The sequence below is a fragment of the Nannospalax galili genome, unplaced genomic scaffold, assembly GCF_000622305.1.
Source record: "Nannospalax galili isolate Female #2095 unplaced genomic scaffold, S.galili_v1.0 scaffold125, whole genome shotgun sequence".
NCBI classification, from domain to species: domain Eukaryota; kingdom Metazoa; phylum Chordata; class Mammalia; order Rodentia; family Spalacidae; genus Nannospalax; species Nannospalax galili.
Window position 1 is genome coordinate 2,566,929 of NW_008354705.1, and position 25,122 is coordinate 2,592,050.

General features: G+C 39.0%; 1 protein-coding gene across 1 annotated transcript in view; it reads right to left on the reverse strand.

Moving 5' to 3' along the window:
• Grin3a (glutamate ionotropic receptor NMDA type subunit 3A) overlaps positions 1-25,122 on the reverse strand; it is a 200,270-nt gene that overhangs the window by 136,195 nt on the left and 38,953 nt on the right. Inside the window, exon 2 of the mRNA XM_008851922.2 lies at positions 17,439-18,043. Coding sequence (XP_008850144.1) covers positions 17,439-18,043 — 605 coding nt within the window. The remainder of the gene's footprint in view (positions 1-17,438; positions 18,044-25,122) is intronic.

Sequence of the window (25,122 nt, forward strand, 5' to 3'; positions counted from 1 at the left end):
CACCCCCCCACACCCCCCCATACCCTCCCCCACGCACCCCCCACGCATGTACACACATTGTTGATATAATCTAGGGAATAAAAGCGCTGGTAGCAAATAATTTCACTTGGTTAATTTAGTGATCAGGAACATAAAGTGAAAGTTGTGGAAAAAAAGAGTACTTTAAGACTGTTTGGTGTTTAATGATGATAGATTTTAATTGGATGAATCTCATAGAGATTATCTCTGATTAAATATATATATATATGAGCCATCTTGGAAAAAAGCATAAGAAGTCTGCAGAAGTCTTTCACAGATCATACAGTTCCACACTCCTGCAAAGCCCACTGCTCCTTGTCAGTGTGAATACTTAACATGGCTGTGACAGAAGGACTGAGCTCTTTAAACCAATGAATTTGGATTTCACCTCAGGAATCCTAAGTGGTTTAAAGAGCTCAAAGTCTAGCTGTGGGGAAAAGAAAGTGAATGAGCAATCAAGTCAATGTAAGGACTGACATGATGGAGGCTCCCTGGCACTACTGGTCCTTGGACAATCCAACCGAGGGTGACACAGAAGGTAACTTAGAGAAGCAACAGCACAACTAGGCTTTAAAGAATGATTTACTTTACAGCTTTCTACGAGGAGAAGCTGGGAAGTGATGCTGTCAGCCCAGCAAGACACATAGATAAAAACCCAGAGACAGTGGTGCAAGACATGTGACCATGAGTGGTAAAAATAAGCCCGGAGACAGGCAAAAAATGAATCATTTCAGATCTGAGGCCACAGTGAAGGCAATGGAGAGCTACTGAGGGCATTTTGCTTGATGTGGCCATGATCCCTTTTGTTTATTCGATATGTGAGGAATAGTCTGGAAGGAAGAAGAAGATGAACACAATTCCTATGTGTTCTCACTTCTTATCTTCCCCTCCCTCTGCTGTTTCATAGTAGTAGACGTGGAGAGGAGATGTATAATTGAGAAATAGTCCATCCTCCTAAAGAAGATTCTAGAAGGACAGATGCACAGGTTGTAGTTAGTTCACAAACGATTTGGAGAAGATGTGAAACACATCTTGACAAGAGTCATACAATGACCTGTAGACTTTAGCTGACTATAAGTGCACCATATTACTGGAGTTCAGTGTGGATGCGAAAATGGAGAAACATCATCTTAAGATTTTTTAATAGAATTGAGAGTTTGCGTCTAAGTCAGTAATAATACCACCATTTTCTAATCAGCATTGCTGATTAGTCAATTGCCCCAACCGGGATATGCGTTTTAAACACATCTCCCAGGTTCAGGAATGTTATAAAGAAAAGTAAAGGTAGAAAATATGACAGAGTAGAAAGCACAACAATCTGATCGGGAAGCATATAACAAGGAAAACAGGTGGCCTGCAGGCTGCACAGGTGTCACACACCTGCTTCATAAGATTGGATTTTATTTTAACCATGAAAATTTATGAGTAGCCTAGTGGCATAGCTAGAGTTTGCATTAGTAATATCGACCTGGAAACAGTAAAAAATGTACAGGAATGAAGAGATGGAGACCCTGAGACCACTTAGAAGACTATTACAAGCATTTGACATTTGTGAGTACACAAATGCATATGGCTGGAATCCCACTGTAGAAGCAGGACATACTTTAGCACAGTGCTTTGCACATGATGTTTAAGAAAGCAGTTCAGCAAAGTTCCCGACCCGACTCTGCTGAAAAGAACAAGGCTCATTAGTTAATTTTACTTTGTTAAAAGCTTCCAATTATGTCACTAAGTATTGATTTATAGAGCAACTTAAATAAAATTTGCACTTCTCAAATCACTTGAAAATGTTTTTGAGACTGCTCACAGCGTAAGCCACGTCAGTATTTAATATATTTATGATCTATTTAGAAGCCGTATTTGCATACAAAATCTTGACATAGTAATTAAAGGATTTTCTTATTCAGTAAAACAAATGAAGAAAGATGTTAACAAAACAGCACATCACTCATTCAATCATGTATTCATTCAGTAACATTTACTATCTGCCTCTCACTGTTCTAGACGTTGGGCACATAGTAGACAATGAAGACAACAGTTTCCTTGACATCCGCTCTACAGAGGAACACAAGATACACATGTTAAATAGGTGGTACACATGACATATTATGGACAACCAGTTACAAAGGGGGAAAATAAAGCTGCGAAGGACTCCTCTCTGATAAGGTGATCATTGATTAAAGCACTGAGGAGGGGCGGGTCTAGGAGTGAGGACGCCTAGGTAATGAATATTCCTGTATAGAGAAAACCAAGTCCCATATCACTGAAGTTGAAGTGTGCCTGCCATTCCTGAGGAGAGATGAAGGTAGGGTGGGGGAAGATGAGGTCAGAGAACATTTACAGAAGAGTAGGTTTGCAAAACACATTGACTTTTATAAATTATTCTCAGGGCTACTTTTTCCCTGTATATGAAGTGGGCCATTTTACTGTGGAGATTGAATAGAGAAGCGATGTGCTTGACTTTTGTCCTAACATGACTGTCATGTCGCTATATTAACATTGAACTAAAATAACAAGAGCAGAAGCAGAAAGATCTGTGAGGAGCCTGCTTCACTCACACAGACCGAAGGTGATGGTGGTGGACTGAGGGAGAATTAAATCTTGGTATGTCTTGTGGCTGGAATGGATATATCTGCTGATGGTTCAGAGATATGTGTTTGAAAAACTGAATGTCGAGGATGCCACTAAAGTGTTGTGTTAAGCAACTGGAAAAATGGAGTTATTGTTCATTAAAAAAAGAAAATGATATGAGAATTAGGTTTGAGGTTGAAGAGAACAATTCAATTTCATGCATGTTATGTTTGAGATAATTTGAAAACTTCTAAATGCAGACATAACGTATAATCCAAATCATCTGGAGTTAAGAAATGAAGTCTACAGAGTTGATACGAGTTTGGGCACCATCAACCAATACATGGTAGTTAAGAAGACCAAATGAGATCACAGTGAGTATTATAGGAGAGCAGATGTCCAAGGCATAAGTCCTCGGTCACTCCGATATTTAGAGGTGGTACAAGTGAGGAAAACCCAGAGAGGGGAATGGAGAGGAAGTCACCAGGCATAGAACAGGGTGTGATGTATTCTAGAAGCCACGTGAAAGATGTTTCAAATGAGCATGACGACCAAAGGTCTCAAATTCTTCCAACACAATACATCACATGAAGACTGAGAATGAGCCATTGAGTTTAGAAGGATGCAGCTTGTTGGTGACTTCTGTAAGGTATTTTGATAAACTGTTCAAATCTAATACCTCAGTGGAACAGCTTCAAGGGAGCAGGCAAAGAGAGAAGCTGGGCATGATTCTTCTTAGAGGGTTATGCTGTGAAAAAGAAAAGTGAACTAGTGATGGAGGCTGAAATTGAAATAAATCTCGCACGACTTTAATCCCAGCACTCGGGAGGCAGAGGCAGGTGGATCTCTGTGAGTTCAAGGCCAGCCTGGTCTACATAGTGAGTTCCAGGACAGCTGGGGCTACAGGGAGACCCTGTCTCAAAAAGACCCCCCAAAATCTCTGTATGAATGTGTGTGTATGTATCTGCATGCATGTGCATAGCTTCTCCGGTGGTGTTGATGCACTGGTGATTATACTGGTGGGGATGATTTTTTGATGTAGGGATGACAGCATTTCCAATACAATGGTCTTGAGGAGACAAAAAGTACTGCATTTTAAGGCACAAATGGAGATGATGTTTTTCTATGGCAAGAGTCTGTGGACAGAGAGAAGTCTTTGAAAATTTCATATCATCTATCATCTATCATCTATCTATCTATCTATCTATCTATCTATCTATCTATCTATCTATCTATCTATCTATCATCTATCTATCTATCTATCATCTATCTATCTCTCTATCTATCTATCTATCTATCTATCTATCATCTAATCTATCTATCTAGACATTGATATAGATATAGATATACAGGATATCATAATCATATCCAACCCAACTCCTTCTGTGGTTGTTTGAATGAAAATGTCCACCATAGGCTCCATGTATTTGAATACTTGGTCAATTGATCAGGGGAGGTGTAGAAGGTGCAGCCTTACTGAAGGAAGCAAATTCCTGGGATTGGCTTTGAGATTTCATAGCCCTATTTCATTCCAGTTTATACCTCTCTGATTACTGTGCCTGCTTGAAGATATGAGCCCTCAGATTTATGCTCTGGCTGCCTCCTGCCATGGCTTCCTCACCATGATGATCTCTTAACCTTCTGGAAAGGTAAACCCAATAACTCTTTCTTCTAGAAGCTACTGTGGTCAAGGCATTTATCACAACATCAAAGTAAGTAATACACTCTCTTTCCAACCCCCCTCCCAGGGCTCTCCCCACACATCTGCCTTCCAACTTCAAGTCTTAAGTTTTTTAAAATTAAAAAAAATTATTATTTTTATTTTATGTGTATGAGTGTATTTCTTGCATGTAAGTGAGTGCACCTGTGTCGTGCAATGCTGCAGAAGTCAGAAGAAGGCTTCGGATTCCCCTGGAACTGGAGTTAAGGATGGTTCCTAGACGCCATGCGGGTGCTGGGAATTGAACCTGGATCCTCTGCAAGAGCAGTCAGTGCTCTTAACTGCTGAGCCATCTCTTCAGACCCCTTTTTAATTTTTTTTAATGACTAACCAATATTACCTTAGTTGAGTTCAATTAGTACTACCTAAATGTGCATTGGTGTGGGGTCACCCACTGGGGCTTAGGTAACTTGTCAGGCACCATCCCCCAAAAGAAAAGTGACTCTCTCATCCCCAGCAGCTATCAACTGCCAATAGCTTCTCAGTTAGGGGTAGAACCTCGTCAGCCCCTCCCTCCCTCCCTCCTCTCTGTTGGAGTTTTTAACTGGCTTGATCTTGTGCAAGTAATCACAGCTGCTTCTGAGTTCATGTATGCAGCAGCCATGCCATGTTCATAGGACAGCATTTTTCTGTGTATGTTTTTATTAATTTTTATGGATGTCATATAGTACATCTTAATCATATTTACCCTCCTTCCCATTCACATCCTCCATAGTCCACCCACAGGATTTCATGCACTCTGTCATATATGTTAAGGCCTATCAAGCAGAAGACAGCATTTCACAACACTCCTCACATTCTTAAATTCTTTCTGCTTCCTTTCATGATGTCCCTTGAGTTTCTCTCTCTCTCTCTCTCTCTCTCTCTCTCTCTCTCTCTCTCTCGCATTTGATATAGACTTACCATATACTACTGAGCACTGACAGGTGCTTATTCTCAGCACTTTAAACAGTTATGCATCTCTTCATTAACCACTACCCACTGCAGCAGGACGTGCACCTGGAATACAGGTGTAATCCAGGAGCTGGGCTGTTGGCAGAGGCACTAGTAAAATATAGGTGAAATGCAAGTAGAGAGGAGGGATATTGGGCCAGAAGGATTCACAGACAGTGGAGTGATGAGAATGAGGAAGCTAGGGAAGGAGGGAAAGATTAACCAAAATGAATGTGCGTGAAGAAGCTCCACGGGAACCTGTGATATTGCAATCTAAGTAAAACATAGAGGGGACAGTAGAACACGTGATATGAAAGAGCAGAGAGGGGAACACTTGGAGCTAAAGGTTTAAGTGGAGATGATGGTAGAGGGATGGGGGGAAAGAAGGACTAGGGGGTGAGTGAACTAAAACTAAGGTTGTATGAAGAAGCCTTTCAAAACCCCACTAGTTTGTGAGCTCATTAAAGATATAACAACAGAAAGGAGTTTGAGCAGAGGTACCACACATGTGTGAACAATATCGTTCCCAGATGGTATGGGTTATTAGATGAAAATCTTAGTGCCAGACACAAATTACCTCCCTATGAGTTATGGTCAGGGCGGCTGCAGAGGCACCATGAATGACACAAGCTGTTGCCATTGCCCTTGTATGCCCAACATAACCATATGGTAAGACCCCATTGCTGAAGACACCACACTTTGATTACAGGACACAGAGAAATCAGCTTTGAACTGATTAGGAAACTCTCTCCCTGCTGGCTAGCTTTCAGGGTGCTAGAAAGTGTTATCTAGGCTACTGGGTTAGAAATTGAATCAATGATCTTAGCTAGGTGAACGTGGATGCTACAATACCTATAGGCAAGATGTGCCCGCTGGTCCAGTAATGGGAAGAGTTTTTATTGGGGTAATCGGCCACTCTCTGGATTGGATTTGAGGCCTGCTCCATAGGCGGGAATTCGCACCTAGCACTGCAAACATGGTCAAAAACATGGCTAGTGGAACCTACTGATGTTGCTTTGCTAGTTGTCAAACTGCCCTGCTAATGTTTCTAATTGTATTCAGAGATTTGTGCTGCTCTCAATGTTGGTCAGAAGAATTTGCAATTATTTAATGACCTTTCCAATGTGTCTGCTAAGCTTTCTATTTTTCCGGGTCAACTTTGGCAAACGATTTTATTCTGGGAAGCCTTTGCAGTAGAACTGTGTAAAATATGAAGCTGGAGAGATGGCTCAGAGGTTAAGAGCACTGGCTGCTCTTGCTGAGGACCGGAGTTTGATTCCCAGCACCCACATGGCAGTTAAAAACCGTCTGGAACTCTAGTTCTAGGAGATCTGCTGCCTTCTTCTGACTTGTGCCAGCATTGCACGACACGGGTGCACTTACATACATGTAGGCAATACACTCATACACGTAAATTAAAATAATAAAATATTCTTTTAAAAAGAACTGTATAAAATATCATTTGTACCAATTCAGCTTCTCTTCAATTAATTTGGTTTTTATTTTACTTATTCTAATCAATTTCTAGGCTTCCCATGACTTTTCCTCTTCTTGCTTGTTTGGAAGATGATGCATTTTTGATCACAATTTCTTTTTCACACTCTTCTATTTGATCTTTTCTTCACTCAACATCTCTTTGTATATAAAAATTTCTCACTTGTTTTCTGCTTCTTTCACACTGCTCTGTTCTCTTTACCCCTGCCTACTGTAGTCCTCCATTAATCATACCTATACATGGGAATATCTGTTTTCCCTGTAAAGCCTTCTTAACATTCATTTTCCCTTTGGGAAATTTCTTGGCATTATTAAAAAAATCAGTACCCTCATTCTCTCATAGCTTGAAAAATGAGCTGTATTTTTCTCGTGATCAGCTCATTATATTTTATATTTTTCCTCTGATAAATGGGAGACTTGTTCTCCCTCTAAAAAGCTCTATTAATTTTTCTTGCCTGTGAGAACTTGATTTTGACCTTTGGTCTTTGCTTGATTAGAAATAGCCCTTCCTTCCTTCCTTCCTTCCTTCCTTCCTTCCTTCCTTCCTTCCTTCCTTCCTCCCTCCCTTCCTTCCTCCCTTCCTTTTCTTTCTTCTGTTTCATTTTTTGATACAGTGTTTCACGTGGTCCAAGCAATCCTGGAATTCCCTATGCAGCTGAAGATGACCTTGAATGTCTAATTTTCCTATCTCTGTCACCAATAGCTGGGCTTATAGGCATACACTATCACGCATAGCACTGATTAGACATCTCTGACAATATTTTTACTGGTGTCATCCCCTCAAACTCCCCTCCCATCAGCACCATTTAATTTTAGTTAGATTAATGTGACTCACTTGTCAGATTTATTTGCTTTTATGCACTGAATCTAAATATTTGTTTCTTGTTTTTGTTCAGCTCCAGATATATCAGTTCTTTAATTTTTTGAAATTATTTTTGTATTTATTTATTTTATGTATGAGTGTGCATGTAATACAGCATGCATTTGTAGGTCAGAGGACAATTTACGGGCATCTGTTCTCTCTCTTCTCTGTGTGGATTCTGGAGATCAAACTTAAGTCATCAGGCCTGACAGCAAGTGCCTTTACCCACTCAGCCATTTCACTGGCTCTAGATTCACCAATTCTTGAGATATTGTAGAAAAACCCATGTCAATGAAGTTCTTTTATATGAAACAGATGGATGTTCTTTCAACTTCCTTTTCTTACTTTGGGGGATAGGAAGAGGAGCAGGGCAGAAGCACGTGTTCCTTTAGAAACGCCATCTTTCCCTTATTTGATTCTTATCAACAATGAATCCTCTCAAAACCGCACATCTTCCAAAGCTCTATATGTCCGTATTTCTCAGAATTTTATATTTCTATAGTTTCTTTTTGTGTTCCTTTTCCTCAAAGAGCTCCATATTATTCTATCTTTGCATAGTCTTTTGGACTATAACACACTATTCTGATATTTCAGTCTCCAGAGACCCTCAGTCATCTGATTCATTAGTGATGTGTATTTTCTGTATTCTAATTCATGTATGCATAAAGCTTTCTACTTTTTGACTTATTCCTATTCATAGCTCTTCCCAGGCTCAACCGCTAAGTACTGATATGTCATGCTGCTAAGGTAGGCTAGAAGAATATTTTAGCAGGTCAAGAATCATGCACACTTAATGTTCAACTTGGGGACATGTCCCCTGAATGGAGAATAAAACCGGAGCAACATGTTCTGATAGAGTTGACAATAGTAAGTTAACCCTCCCCCCACACACTGTTTAACCTTCTTGACATGAGAGTTAATTTAAAGGTCTATCATTTCCTATTTTCTTTCCTCTTCTCCTTTCTGCAGACTTTGTACAAAGGAAATGCCAATATTCTATCTTGTCAGTTGGAGATGCTTTCTTAAATCAGCTCTTGACCACTCCTAGTCCTTTCCTTCCTGCCTTCCTCCCTTCCTCCCTCCCTCCCTCCTCCTGTTCTCCCTTCCTTCCTTCCTTCCTCCCTCCCTCCCCCCTTCCTTCCTCCCTCCTTCCTTCCTTTCTTTTATTCTTCTCTTTCTTTTTACATGAAGCCCAAGCTGGCCTTGAATTTACTATGCAGCTTCAGCTGGTCTTAAACTACTGATCCTCCTGCCCCTGCCTCTCAAGTGCTGGGCTTACAGGTGTGTGCCACCATGCCTGATTTACTGTTTTTTGTTCCCTCTGAAGCTCCGCTCTAGTATTCTGTGATATTTGTCTATTTGTTTTTATTTATTGAACTCTTCCCTCATCCCACTCTTCTCCACCAGTCCTGGAGGACTTTCTATTCACATGCCAGTTGTTCCTACCTCAGCCTTCATTTTGTGGCTTGTTTCACAGATGAAAACACCCCTGTGGAATCTGCTTCCTTGTACAGTAATAAATATTAAACCATTTTAGCCATAGAACTTATCTACAGCTGAAATTACCTATTGCCAACCCAATTCTATCAAAACAAAGATTTTTATTCTCTATCCTGGGACAGTCTCCAAATTAAGTATTATTTAATATTTAATTAATATACTTTTAATATACTTTTTAGACTGCAAAATCTTTAAAAATATGAGTTTTGACATACTTCACATTGAAAACATAGCAGGTTCACAGGTTTGCTGTTAGACATAATTGAACCCTCTCTTTGCTGGTCTCTGTAGCACCACTGGCTGGTAAGCTGAAGAGACTTCAACATTCCTCTAAGTACCCATTACATGGAATCATCTTTGAATCTTAGGCATAGCTCAGTGCCTCTTCAAGGTAAGTTCTCAGTAGACTTTGTGGGGCAAGTACCGTTAAATATATATCTTTTCAGATCAGACAGGTATCTTAAAGCAGTCATTACTTCCTCAAAAGAATGGGCTCAAACATGTAGGAAGCACTTGCATGTTCATTTTGTAGAGTGTTTGGAGCATTAATATTCTGACTAATGGATAGCATAAGAAATAGAAATTAGTTAAATGGGAAAACTTTGATGATAATTCAATAGGAACAGAAAATTGCTAAAATTTGATCCTCAGAGCACAGGGCCCTATATATTGTAATCATTGATTCTATCATATTTTAAAACAACACACAGGTTCATCTTTAAAAAAATACTTCTACCAGTAAATGGGCAGTAGCAATTTAATAATACAGTAAATCTATGCACACATGTATGGCCAATGTTTTGCCAATATTTGTAAAATTCAACTACAAGAAAAGCTTTATAGTGGAAGGAAAGCCCCTGGCATTCTTGAGTTTACCCCTAAGAAGAGAAAAATACTAAGAAATGTGTCATAATACATTACATGCTTTGTGTTGTGATGCTATTGGAGTGTGCAAAGAGGTGACTTTATCAGACATGTGGTAAAGTACCCTCATTTTCCTGAGACAGGGTCTTACTATTATGTAGCCTTGGCTAACTAGAAACTCTCTATGTAGACCAAGCTCCATTTGAACTCACAAAGATCCACTTTCCTCTGCCCTCCAAGTGTTGGGATTAAAGGAGTGGGATATCATGCCTGGCTATTCCCTGGTTTCTGGCTCTTCACAACTGTGGTCTATGACTACTCCTTAACTGCTCCTGGTTACCATATGACTTGCCCCAAATTAATTTATGCTGGTGCTTTAGATCTGGCCCCACTACTGACCTAGTTATTGCTTTCCCTTACAGTATTGCTGGGGCATAGCTCTGACAATGGGACTTTACACTGTATTTATCAGTTAGAATTCCATTTTAAAGGTTACAGAGTGAAGACTGAAGCGATCCTGAGACACAAATCTAGAATTCAGAGTACAGCTGCAACATTACCCTCTACAGATTCAGAAGATTTTGGCTTATCTTTAAAGTTTCTAACACATGCATACAAAGTGAAAATGTGAACAAAGAACAGGTTTCCTCTCAGGTAAATAAAAGCCTGAAAGCTTCCTTAATTGTGGAAAATTTCCCTGGTTTAAAATCTGCTCTTCCTGGATCTTCACCAAAATAAGGACTTAAGGTAATGCACATTTTCTAACGTCCTTAACTGAGATCCTTATTACTTAGTACAAATTTGAGACTCAACTCGTGAAGTGGTTGAAATGAGCTAGGAGGGAAGTGCTCAAAAGATTATAGCCAACTGAAATGGAAGCCTTTGAGAGTCTCTATAACATGCATGCCTTTTCTAGGAGTGTCAGCTCCCCAGGAGCCTCAACAGAGGAAGTTCTGTGAGGCGTCATAGTTGAACATAAAAGTCAGGGGCTGGAGAGATGGCTCAGCAGTTAAGAGCACTGACTGCTCTTGCAGGGGACCTGGGCTTGATTCTCAGCACCTACATGGTAGCTATGAACCTTCCTTAACTCCAGTTCCAGGGGAGTCCGAAGCCCTCTTCTGACCTCTGCAGCATTGCACGACATGGGTGCACTCACATACATGCAGGCAACACACTCATACACACAAAATAATAAAAATAATAAATAAAAAATATTTTTAAAAAAGTCACGTACAAGCAATGTGTTTTCCTTGGGCACTAGTGAGCCAGTGTTAAGCAGCAACATCTGGCCTCTGGCTTCTGGTTCAATGCAATTGTATTTCTTTGAAAGTTCATGTTAAAACGTACAGGCTGACCAATCACCTGGGTAGAAGTACTTAGGAAAATATTTATGCATGGTAATATTCCCTCTTGATTTACAGAGTTTGGTCCTAATTAAGGAAGATTTATATTAATTCTGAAAGAGCATAGAATGTGGATTAGGTAAAATGGTTTAAATCTCCCTCCAGAAGGCACTAACTAGTAACACTACTTAACTTTTTAGGATAGGAATCCTTACTGTAAAATGTTAAAGGCTATACAGTTAAAATACTTTTGACAAGTCATAATGCTGCAATATTATGGTGATGGTAGATAGGAGTATCCAAAATTAGAGTTATATCATGAAGCCTCAAGTTCTTCTGGAATTCTTCTAATGCCCAGGAATCAACAGTACTCCATCATCAATTTATAATTTGAAAAAATAAATCTATGCTTTAGCATTTTCTCTGAAGTCTTCTAGTACCTCATGATACCTGGTCTATAACTGATTCATAATAATTTGTGTAGAATCAACAATTAAAGATTTATTATCAAAGGAAGGCCAGCGAATCTTTGCATTACTTGGCCATATAAACATAAAGATTAATGTAGGTAGGAAGGAAGTCTTTAACGTGTTGGACATGCCAACTAAAGATGGGCCTAGGAAGCGCAGCTGGTGCCAGAGAATACTCAGTAGCAGAGAGGATGCTTGTTCAAAGATCAGTGGTAATGTAGCAACTGGGTGGGTCAAGGAAAATGGAAAAAACATGGATGATTAGATGAGGTGTCCTCTGCTGGTAAGAAGACAGAAACAAGGGCTTGCAAACTTCGTGAAAACTGGGTCCACTGTCTCCTATTCTTTGTGTCTCCAGTCAAGGATATGACTCAATGTTCTTAAACCTCAACAAATGTGTGAATGTACCAATGATTCTACCTACTGATGGAATTCTCGCGGGATACCAAAAGAAATGCAGACACTATTCAAAGAAGACAGTATTCTAGTCACCATTTGCAAGCTAGACTAAAGTTGGGCCTGGTGGCACAAGTCTGTAATCCTAGCTAACTGAGAAGCTGAGGTAGGAGGATCGTAAATTGAAGACCACCATGGATATAGAGCAAGTTTAAGGCCAGACTGGTCAATTTATTAAGACCTTGTATCAAAAAAAAAAAAAGCCAGGGATAGGCTTTAGTGGTATTAGTGGTATTTAACTAGCATGTGCAACATCCAAAGTTCAAGCTCCAGACAAATAAACAAGCCACTAGAACAGCCATTGAGACTATGAGTAATTAATCTGAAGGTCAGAAACTTCCCAAGTCTAGGAGATGAAGGTGTCTATCAGAGTCTAGGCTCTTGATATTCTTAAAGAATGACTGCTTTTGACTGGACCATTATTAACCCATGGAGGTTTTTCTTCAACAGCAGTGGATTCATTCGCTCTCAGAGCATTCATTAATTCATATAAGCATGGGTGAATTCAAATCCCACAAACCACGGGTGAATTCTTAGCCTCTACTTTCAATGGACTCTGGTGTTCAGAGTACAGCAAGGGAGTAAATTCAGTAACTTTTTAAAAATCTAAATGGTTTTAAAAATTCCTTTAAGGCTTTTATTCTGTATTGCTTTATTTGGCTAATTTGATATAGGACTGTGATTTTATAAATATGGCATGGTTAATGTTCTATATACAAGCTGACACTCATTAGGCATGTAAAACATAAACTCCTTAGCCTGGCATAAAAGCCATATGTGGTATGCTGTCCAGTCACTTTTCTAGAGTAATTTCAGGTCCTCTTTATATGCAATTAATAATCTAAGTGTATTAAATTTCCTTTTGAGCCTTGACAAATTTGCATATTCCATTTTCTATGCTTGTGAATTTGCTTCAAACATGATTTTTTTTTCATTTATCAAGACACATCACCATATCACTGAGAAATGTTAAGATATCTATAGTTTGAAAAACTCTTAGCTCACTGAGCCTGGTGGCACACACCTGTAGTCCCAGCACCTGGGAAGCTTAAGGGCAAGAGAATCATGAGTTCCAGGCCAGTAGGGTCCACAGCAAGACCCTCACTCAGAAAGACAAATTGAAACAAAATGGCACATATTCTACCATTTTATAATTTACCTGTATGCATTAAGATGTCTATTCTAAAAGAACAAGACTCAAATATTATGTCTACTTCAGCCTAGTTCAGCAAAGATCATTGGTTTGTCCAGCCAGACATATGTATTCATGGAGGTATTATCACAATAATGTGTCACTTAGAGTTGCTTCAAATAATTAACATTTAGTAAAACAACTTCCAAATAACTTGTTAAAGATCACACAATGACCTTGGTCCTCAAGTGCTTTTGTCTACATGTCATGATGGACATCTGCTCGGGCATGTGGGCAGCTGAGAAGAATTAAATCCCTTACACCTGTAATTATGTCTGTGTAGTCTGTCACAAGAAATAATTTTCCTAGTCTAAAGGCTTACACTGCAAATGCCATGTTTTTGGCGATTTCATTAACATTTTAAAATGCTAACAATTCTGTCAGCCCAAACTGAAAATGACTGTGTGAGAAATGAAAGCTTGCATAACTCTGACACCCGCTCAACACAGCTCATTACCCTCCTGCCTTTTATTACCCAGTGAGGGAGTGGGGTCAGCCTCACAAAATTTGGGGACAATTAAGAAAATTACTGTATGCAGATGTGACTTATCGACTGTAAATAACTAACTTTCTAAAAGATTGAATTAAACAAAATAAATAAGGATTATGGAAAATCCACAGCTGTTTTCTGGCTTAAGGCAGCTTTTAAGTCTTCATTATAAAGCCTCCTTCCAGGGATTTGCCCACTTCCCCTCACCCTGTCCTGAATACTTTGAAACTTTCTCTTTGACTGTACTCCTCAGGGACTTTAAGAAGTCCTAGGCATGTTTTCTGAACTTCTTTGAGTTTCTTTATGAAACACATCCATGGGGATGAAATATTGTCACTGACCCCTTATACAATGAGGATTGCCGCTGGGCTCCAAACCTCACAGTGTTCTTTTACAACTTTCAAACTTTGTGGATAAAAATGTGGAAAAAAAACTGTGAGGGTAGAGACTTTCACCAAAGAGAAAAAGTAAAAGAAAGTTTAAAAAAGAAGAAAACTACATTGTAAGTGGCTAAGGAAGTTGAAAGTTTATGTTTATTTCAGGTCGTATTTTATCCATCAACTACCCCATTTTCTTCTACAGCGGATGGATAACGGAAGATGCAAATATAATATACAGTTTCCTTTCAACAACTACCTATTGAGCACCTGCCATATGTAAGACTTTGGGCTGAGCTGAGTGTGTCTACTTAATGGACTTTATATTCTAGCTCAGAAGTCAGACATACAGATGAGGACAGAATGAGCTAAATAACACCACAAATTCAAAATACAAAGTGCAAGGGAATACTTGTGGAGGGAGATATGTGATTCAATGTGATTCAAAGATCACTACATTTAGAGTGTGGGGTGTGTGTGTGTGTGTGTGTGTGTGTGTGTGTGTGTGTGGGTGTGTGTGTGTGTGGGTGTGTGTGTGTGTGGGTGTGTGTGTGTGTGGGTGTGTGTGTGTGTGGGTGTGTGTGTGTGTGGGTGTGTGTGTGTGTGGGTGTGTGTGTGTGTGGGTGTGTGTGTGTGTGGGTGTGTGTGTGTGTGGGTGTGTGTGTGTGTGTGTGTGTGTGTGTGTGTGTGTGTATGTGTGCCACAGTGCACGTGTGGAGGTCAGAGGACAACTTTCAGAAGTCAGTTCTCTCTTCTCAACGTGTCACTGCAGGGGGGGATTGAATTCAAGTCATTAGGCTCGGTGGCAAATTTTTTGCCCACTGAGCCATCTTGCCAGCCTGAGATACGTGATTTTAATGTAAATTAAATCTTGGCAAATTAGGAGTTAGAAAGATCATTTGATCTTGATAAAATGAATCCCTAAGGTATACACAACCCAAGTCAACAAATATTCCTCCCTGGTTTTTCTAAACATTTAAAAACCCAAATGGCTTTTCTTGTGTTCTCCATTCTATGTGTGGCAGGAAGAAGCTAAATGATACAATCCACTTTTCATCTCTGCTGTTTGATTATCTTTCAAAAATAATGACTGTTTGAAACTATAAATCAAAGCTTTGCTTGTATGTTTTGTTGTGAAGGAGAATTTTTCTCAGGTCAATTCCTGAGCCTGTTACGTGCTAGAGCACAAACATTAATTCCGGGTAGATACTGAAAAATAAAGTGTAGAAGGAGTTTGATCTTATGATAATTCAAATTTATCATGGCAGACCATCTAATTTTATCATTAATAGATTTCTAAAAAACAAATTTGAATTACTTTATATTTTTGTTAACATTATTTAAGGAGTTGATAGGCTGTGCTGAGTCTCCCACTCTGCCTCATATATGGCATTGAGCAGATGGCTTCCGCACAGTAAGTGCTCAGTCCATTTATGCAAAATTATGAGGACTAACTGATCTTTTATGAAATATTTTTGTTTCTAAAGATAAAACACCACAAAATTACCTTATATTCTTCAATATATTCAAATGTCCACTCTTCGAAGAATAATTAAAGGTAAGATTCAGGTGGTTCACCTCTAAAGCAGCAACTTGTTCTTTGACTTGGCCTCTCTGACCACAGGTGGTCCTATTCCAGATGAAAATCTAATCATTTAAGGACATTTCCCTTTTCCCAAGTGCTATAGGAATCATTTCCCTCTGAAAGCTGATTCTTTATTTGAAATGGGCTTTTCCATTCCAACTTCTGAATCCAGTGAGCTACTAAGCAGAAAGGCACCTAAGAATAATATACATGTAATTAAACACAAAATGATAAAAAACAATATATTAGAAAATACTCCTGTTGGATTTTTTAGTTTTATCTATTATCTGTCTATCATCTATCTATCTATCATCCATCTATCTATCTATCTATCTATCTATCTATCTATCTTCTATCATCTATCATCTATCATCTATCAATCATCTATCATTTATCTATCTATCCATCCATCCACCCAATACCATCTAATCATAATTCCATAAGTAACAGGATCTACAGTTATATTAATTTAATTTATTCAAAAAATTTGCAAATTTCATATAAGCAGACATAAAGTGTAGGAAATTAAGACCGAGAGAAATTACGTAACTTGACCAAGTGATGCAGCAGTCATGGGGCAGAGCTCATATATGGCTCTGGATTCTATGCCTTTAACTACAGTCTAAAGTGGCTTAAAGCTGGGAGTGGGGGTACATGCCTTTAATCCCAGTACTCGGAAGGCAGAGGCAGGTGGATTTCTGTGAGATCAAGGCCAGCCTAGCTGGTCTACATAGCAAGTTCCAGGCCAGCTGTGGTTACAGCCTAAAAAGAAAAATGTGCCTTCAGCATCAAGGCCTGAGAGGAGGGAGAGAGAAGGGTCCATTTCCATGTGAATGTATTTTCCTCTTTCTATGTATTTAGAGACATTCGTTCAGGTCTACTGGTAAGTGGAAGAAGAGGCAAGGAAAGAAATATTCCTTGTGTATCTACCATGAGCCAAGCATGGGGTTTAGTCATTTTTCACATATAATTTCATGGTGCATTTATTATACCACATGCAGCTAGTCAATATCACCCTGATTTACTAGTTAGAAAACTGAGGCTCAAAGCCATTTAGATTTATTTTTATTTTGTGTATGTGTTTTTTTTTTTTTTTGCCTGTATACATGTATATAGACTGTGCATGTGCCTGGTGTCTCCAGAGGCCAGAACAGGGCATTGGATCCCCTGAAACTGGAGTTACAGGAGGTTGTGAGCTGCCATGTGGTCCTTGGAACTGAACCTGGGTCCTCTACACAAACAGCAAGCATTCTTAATCACTGAGCCGTCTCTCCAGTACCCCTCTCCACAAAAGCTTTTAAATAACGTGCAAAGAACACAACAGTGAGAAAGGACTTAACCAGGGTCAAGTGGTGTCCCTGAATCACACATTCAGGCTATAAATCAAATTACAGGTGAGAGACAACGAGACCTTAGTCTCATGTTGCCCCAAACTCTCTCAGGAAAATTATTGGCCTTCAAAGCTATTCAAAATCAAGATTTCTGCACAACGGGTAGTTAGGAAAATTTTACTTCCTGGCCCAGCTCTATGGATGACAATATAACCCAGGCCTCACATCCTACCTTGATAAATATTGTCCAGAAGTGAGATTTGTAGTTTTCACATCCATGCAGTTCATCGTGGTGGGAATGAGAGCGAGTTCTGGTTGGATCATGGTGGCCGTGGCTACTGCTCTTGCGACAAGCTCCATGGCATCCTGTACATAGTACTCAAATACAGACTGTGTTGTTTTTCCATGAGCAATGAGCCCCAAAGGCAAGCCTTCTGTCCTCAGCTCCTCCACATTCTGGGAATCTCCTAGCACCCAGTGAAGCTCAGGGGCTGATACCCCAAACTGGGTGCAAATTTCAAAAATCCGCCGGATACTCTCCATGCTACAGCCAAACATCACCATGGTGGAGGTGCTGTTCTTAATACTCTCTAGTTGGACCTGCAGGAAGCCTAGGAGGTCCTTGGTGGAGGACACGTTAGCCGAGATGGTGATGACAGACCCGAGGTGGAACTTGGAATTATTCTCGGTGAGGAGGAGGAAGTCGGTGATATTCCAGTCTTCCTGGCACAGCAACAAGCTAAAATTGTACCAGTTGTTCATGGTCAGGATTGAGACAGTGACATCAGCATCAGAACTTAATGAATTTTCTAAACTCAGTTGTAGGTGAAGGGGATTCTGTATTTAAAGATAATGAAAAAGAAGAATTAGAAAGTATTGTCCAAAGATGGTAGCAGGGTACTTTTGCTATGAGGCTAAAAGCATTTATTTTTCACTGTGATATTCTGAGATAAAACTCCCATACTTTGGAAAAGATATATATTTTTTCTATTGACCAATACTTATTCTTTGTCTTGTTTTCCAGGTGATTTTTGCTAAGATAACCAGAGAGCAGGTTGCTCTTAGTATGAAGCATACATTTGGTATCCCATTTTTATCTGGTTTCACTTTCTTAGTGTCAGTTCCCTTAATGGATCATATTTCTTACATGATGGTTAATAACTCATTTGTTAAACTTATCACCTAGGTGAAATAATTAAAATAAATTCTTTTGATTTCTGTAAAAATTGCTATCAGAGAAATCTTAACACAGTACATGTTCTTGTGTAAGAAATTATGAAAGATGAACAGACTTCCAGACCCTTGAGCAAGGCACTTCTAAAACATTTGAAAGATGTTATGATACGTACATCACAGCCAAATGTATAGTCCAATGTTAACAGTTTAATCACATTTCTGTATGTGTTGATATTTGGCTCTTGCTGTAAGAATTGTGCCATTAAACACACTTATGAAACTTGTTACAATTTATCTTCTCATGGAAATTGTCAACTAAGTAAAGAAAGTATAGTCTTCCAATATTAATACACTTTTTGTCATTTGTTCTTACGAGCAGCAGGCACTTGACACATTTACCTCTTAACAATGATATCTTAAAAAGGTTTACAGCAATGATCTATGGATGTTAGTTGCACAATAAATGTTGATCAAAATGAAGTAAATATTTTCCAGCTGGGAACTATTGGACTGTTTCCGAGAGTTTGCAAACATTCTGGTCAATAATAATTTTCCTTTCCCACAGCAAATACCAAACTATGCTGGATAATTTGTTTTCTTGAGTCAAGACAAGCACTTTCCCACATACACCTATTTGATTACCCTGTCTTTTCATCTGGAAATGGATTTGGCTGAGTTCACATTCATCTTTCCAAACTTAGCGCTTCCATCCAGATTTTTGGAAACTGTTTTATGTTATTTTCAATGGAAGTTTTCTGAAGGAGATGCGTCTGCATTAGAGATTCCATAGACTTTTTGACCATAGCTGACTAGAACAATATGACTGAAGAGGAAAGAGAATGTTGTAGATTAGGAACCAAAATTATCAGGCTATCTTATGCCCTTTAAAGGCATTAACTTAATTTATCTTTTTGATCTGATGTTCTCATAATGTGTTGCTAAGCTTAGCACACTTCTAACCTCCATCAACCATAAAACTAAGAATCTAGTAACATCTGAAAGCTATAGAAAAGATTTCCTAGCTTTGTTGAAGCTTGCCTACCTAATGTCCCAATGAAAGAATTTGTTAAATGCATTGGTTTATGACTTTGTTTTACGGATATAAAAATGGATGTAAATTCTCCCATGTGGAGTATATCATTCAGGGTTCCTGGAATTCATAATCTTAGGCTTTGACCACTCACATATGGCTCAGTGTAAACCACCTCTTATTACTTTTCATGAAGAGCTTTTTCCTGCTCCCCTCTCCCCTCTCCCTCTCTGCCTGTATTGAAGGTAATTTGTAATTCTCTCTCTCTTTCTCTCTCCCTCTCCCTTTCCTTCTTCCTCTTTCTCTCCCTCTCTCTCCCCTACTCCTACTCTGCACACTTGCAATGTTGACTTCCTGCAATGGAGAATTAGGCTTTTATTTGATTATTTCTCTGAGTGCTGACCAAGAAGAATCAATGATCCTGTATATGTCTTATGAAGTTCATCCTTAACTATAGAATGCCTCACATTTCATGTCATTACTTGTCAAGTGTTTAACTCACATAAGACTTCAATTGTGTCTTAAACAGTTCTTCGAACACATTTAACTAGATACAGTATATTTCAAGTGGAATTTTTTCTTATATTCACCCCAAGTCCTGGGTTTTGGTTATAATCTAACATACTGAAAACCAAAAGCCTGGGAAGAAAACCACTTCCAGCACAGTTTCAGGACCCAATATTTTTCCATGAGTTGCAATAAAGGCTTATCCAAACACTTCCCACAGAGAAATTCTTTAAATTAGTGTGAGGAACAGGGTTACATGGAGGCAATCCCCTTGACATTGGGAAAGTAAAACTAGCTGAACATTTATCAGTAGAGACATAAATGTATTTGGCATGAGAAAGCAATGTGAGATTTAAATAAAGACTCTTCTTCCTCCCCAGAAGCAAATGATTAATCCATGTAATCACACCCATCCCTACAAACAATTTTACTGAGTAACTCCAGATGTTGAAATTAGTCCTTTCACAATTTTAAGGAACACAAAGACGTCACACCTCATAATACCAATATTCAAGCCTGATAATATAAATTTTGTTAAAATTAGGGGTAAAAATTAAAAAAGACCTGTTGAGCCAAATTAAGAAAATTTGAGGAAGAAAAATGTCCAAAAAATGATAGAAAAGTCTTACCTTTGAGTATATTAGGATTATTTGAAATGCAATTTTGTAAGGCAAGAATGGTTTAAACAGAGAAGTACCAAAACAGCATTGAGGCAAATAAATAGAATAAAAGTTAATGTACATAAAGAACATCAATTTAATGTATTAATATATTATACCTAACCATAAAGAAAAGTAGAAGAAAATATTATACTAGGAGTTGAGAAACAAGCTGAATGTGGCGGTGCATGCCTTTAATAATCTCAGCACTTGGGAGGGAGTGGCAGGAGAATCTCTGTGAGATCGACACCAGCCTGGTCTACATAGTGAGTTCCAAGCCAGCAGGGGCTGCAGGGAGACCAAAAAAGGGGGTTGGAGAGATGGCTCAGCAGTTAAGAACACTGACAGCTTTTGCAGAGGACCTAGGACCAATTCCCAGCACCCACATGGTGGCCAATAACCATCTGTAACTCCAGTTCCAGGAGATCTGACGCCTTCTTCTGACTTCCACAGGCACTGCATGACACATACATGCAGGCAATCCACTCATAGACACCAAATAAAAATAATAAATAAAATATTTTTTAAAACACCAAAAAATGAGTTGAGGAATCATTTAGAAATTTTAATTCCTAATTTTGCTATATTAAAAACAAATTTATATCTAGCAACAAATTAAGTACACAACAAATCATTAAAAATATACCAAATAGGTAAATATGTTAGAATTCACAATTCATTAAACAAAATACTATAGTCAATTCTTTCTGAAATTTAAAAAAAGCCATCATAGGTGTGCATGGTGGCACGTCTTTAGTCCCAGCACTCAAAAGCATAGGCAGGTGATACTCTGTAAGTTCAAGGCTAGCCTGGTCTATATAGCCCATCTAGATCAGTCAGGGCTACATAGTGATACCCTGTCTCTAAAACTGAGTTTTTTTTTTAACAAAAACTAAAAAAAAAGCTATTCTAAACACAGAATAAAGGAACATGAAATATTAGGAACAAGCAGATACAGTAGACAAAGAGCTTATGTTCACAAAAGATAAGGAACATTAGCTGCAATAACGGGACAGAATCCTTTACTGAACATTCATCCAATCCAGAAAAGCAATTTTAACCTTCTATGGTGATATATGCTGACTTCTTAAGCAGTGAGTACGAGATGGACAACATGAAAGTAACTGAACAAATAAGCACTTCATGTAATTATAAACCTTAGAGGTCCTAACAGATGAACCATACAGGGTATAGGCAAGACCAGGAGGGGAGAAGAGTACCCCAGGAAAGGGCTAATAGAGCTGTGAGGATGCAGAGATTGACAGTGTTCAAGTGCCTTCTAATCAAGACTAGGAAAGTAGGTAAGAGGGGCATTTGAACAAAGGTAATCACTATGTTCAAACATGTATAGGGCTTTACTGTAAGATGTAAGCATTTAATGAACAACTTCATTAAACATCTCCTTTGGCTAAACACTCTTCTATTATAGTATCTTTCCGGTTCTGGGCGAATGGTAGGATACGCCCTTTGCTGATAGCCCCGCTGTATGATTCTGTTGCATCCTCTTTAATAATGGCTACGTGATCTCACTTAGATACCACCCCTCTTCTTGCTGTTGGGGCCACTGCCTTCTTGTTTCTTAAGTTATCTCAGTTCTTCTCTTCTGAGAAGGAGTATAGTGACTAGTGCTTAGTAATCAGTGTCATCTATGCTGAAACTGTTCCCATCACAGGACCACTGCAAGTACTTTAACATCGCCAAGTCCCAACCCCTTATCTACAAAATGAGTGCAATGCTTTCCTCTATCTTGAGGGGTTCTCATGAGAATCAAATGTGAATCAATGGTAATGCAGATAAAATGTCTAGCACAGGAAGAGGGTCTGGTAAATGGTAGCGGTTAAAGTTTGCCTGTAGAAGATGGCCCTCTTCTTGGAAGTACTTGTTAAAGTGATCCTTTCTTTGCTATTCCTCTCTCCTATAGGTTCATGTATTTGCATTATGGTCTCAGTAATAGACATCTTTTACAAGTATCAGTTGCACCAGTTTCTTTATAGAAAAGCAGAAGCTCCGGCTCTAGCTAGGAGAGGCTGTTTATTTGGGAATTGATACATCCACAAGAGTCTCCCTCACCTCTCCCACACACTTCCTCTGGTAACAAGGGCCGGGACCCACTCACAAAATTTCAGGGTGCCATTCATTGGAGTTCCAGTATCAATCTTCCCAGAATGAACAGATTTAGCTTTCCTGAATCAGTGCACATTTCCAAAACACGACTGCCTACAGTAAAAAGCTTGATACACTGCTCCAAGATAGTCCCTGACAGAAGAGATGACGCTTTAAGAATGAAGATAAGATGCCACTCTTTGAGCTCTTTCCTGGGCCAAATGAGGCCAAATGAGGCTAGCCAAAGCTTATAAGCTTCAAGTGAACAGTGTATTTCCACTCCTTTTTGTGGACATGAAATTCTCTCCCCTTCATGAATCTGCTGATTATTAAATACATTCCGGGGGCTCAGAACAGGCTTTTCATTCTGTGACTGTTTCTCCTCAGCCAAAGAAGCCACACGAGGTTTTCTGTTCCTCATTACCACACACCTCATTTGACCTGTATTATACGGAAGACCTTTTCCTTCTTAAAATTAAAGCTTATTCCTTTAGAAGTCCAGGCTTTCAAATAAATTTACTGTTTTATGGTGGTATTATGGAGTTAGGCAAACACAAGGCATAGTCCTGCCATGAAACTGGAATTTGATAATAATTGTGAAAGTATAATTTGTTTTTTACATTTAAAAATTTTTATTCTTTTATATTTTATGTGTCTGCTTGTATCACCTGCATGTAGGTAAGTGCACCTGTGTCATACAATGCCCGTGGAGGTCAGAAGACGCTGTTGGATCACCTGAGACTGGAGTTATAGACAGTTGTTAGTTGCCATGTGGGTGCTGGGATTTGAACCTGGGTTTTCTGCAAGTACAACCAGTGTTCTTAACCGCTGAGCCACTTCTCTAGCCCCATGAAAGTATCATTTTTAAGCTAATGACTACTGATGTCTCCATACATTATTCACATTGCCTTATTCTTACAACAGCCCCATGAGGTGACTACGTCAATAGCCTTCTTCCACAAATGACAGAGTTAAGGCTCAGAAAGAGTGGATGATTTTCCCAAGGTGACATAACCATAACTTGTTGGACTGAAAGCCTGTGCTTTTGACTGCTGTACTGTCTTGGTCCATCCACTTGATAAGAACAACAGGAGAAGATGACTCTTGACATTTTGAATTTAATAATGACAGTTTTAACCACTTGCAGATAATTCTAAGAGCCCATGGACTGATGTCAGTTTTAAGATGTGTCATGGCATGGATTAAACAAGGTGCCCTGTGTGGTAGGGGGTCTTGTCTGCTGCCAAGGGTACACATGAACTTCCCTTCCTTCACTCGCCCTCCTATGGTAGCAGCTCTTGAGAAATGGCAATCATTTAAAGAAGATAGTTGCATAATTAATGAGACTAGTTTTGTGTGTGTGTTAGAATAAGAAAGTTCAATATTGTGCTTTAAATTAATCTCTAAGGGTATTTATATAGAGATATCAACAAAGGTTTTAGGATTATATTTCAAGATTTTCTTAGCTTCTTGTTTATGTAAAATACTACTTATTGGTGGTAGAATACATATAACACATGCTTCAAAGCAAGACTATGCATGTCTGATGCAGTTGCCCTAATAATGCTGAATGAGCTATATTTCACTGCAGGTGGGTGGGAAGGGCTGGGAAAGGTTGAGAGATGGGGACCCAGAATGGGATTCACTTTTTGTATTAGACTAGACACTAGTGGAGTCATCTTATCAGTGAAGATGAAGTATGGGCATGACAACCAGCTAGTGTATTCATTGTGTCTTGGAGCAGAAGAAATAGCAACAGCATGCATACTGTACGTAGCAGGTTGGTTTGTGGCAACCACACAAGCTTTCTTCCACACACTATTTCTCATTCTAATACTAATCATTGATATTGAATTTGTTCATCAATATCCTACCCCATTACTGTTTTTTGTTCTGGATAACCATACCTTGTTTCTATCATCGGAATTTTGATCATTTTGAAAGCTTTTGGCTCATCCTCTAGGCCTTATTTTCCAAGGCCACACATAAAAAATATGCCCCATCTAGATACAGTCACCTGGGCCTGCAAATAGAACTCGGCATAGTTGGGAACAGGAAGGCTTTGGGGAAGATGGTGAGCCTAGAGAAGATATTTAGTCATGTGGTGTCTGGGGAAAACAGCCATGTTAAAATAAGGTGTCTCAGCACAGAGACAAGCTATTCAGGAAAATATAGGTATTGGACATTAGGAAAGACTATCAGTATTTCTTTGAGGTTCAGAATTCACCACAATTTTCAGGAGGATACAGGGAAGATATTTAGTCATGTGGTGTCTGGGGAAAACAGCCATGTTAAAATAAGGTGTCTCAGCACAGAGACAAGCTATTCAGGAAAACATAGGTATTGGACATTAGGAAAGACTATCAGCATTGCTTTGAGGTTCAGAATTCACCACAATTTTCAGGAGGATCCAGGGAGAGAACATAGAAGCTTCATTTGCA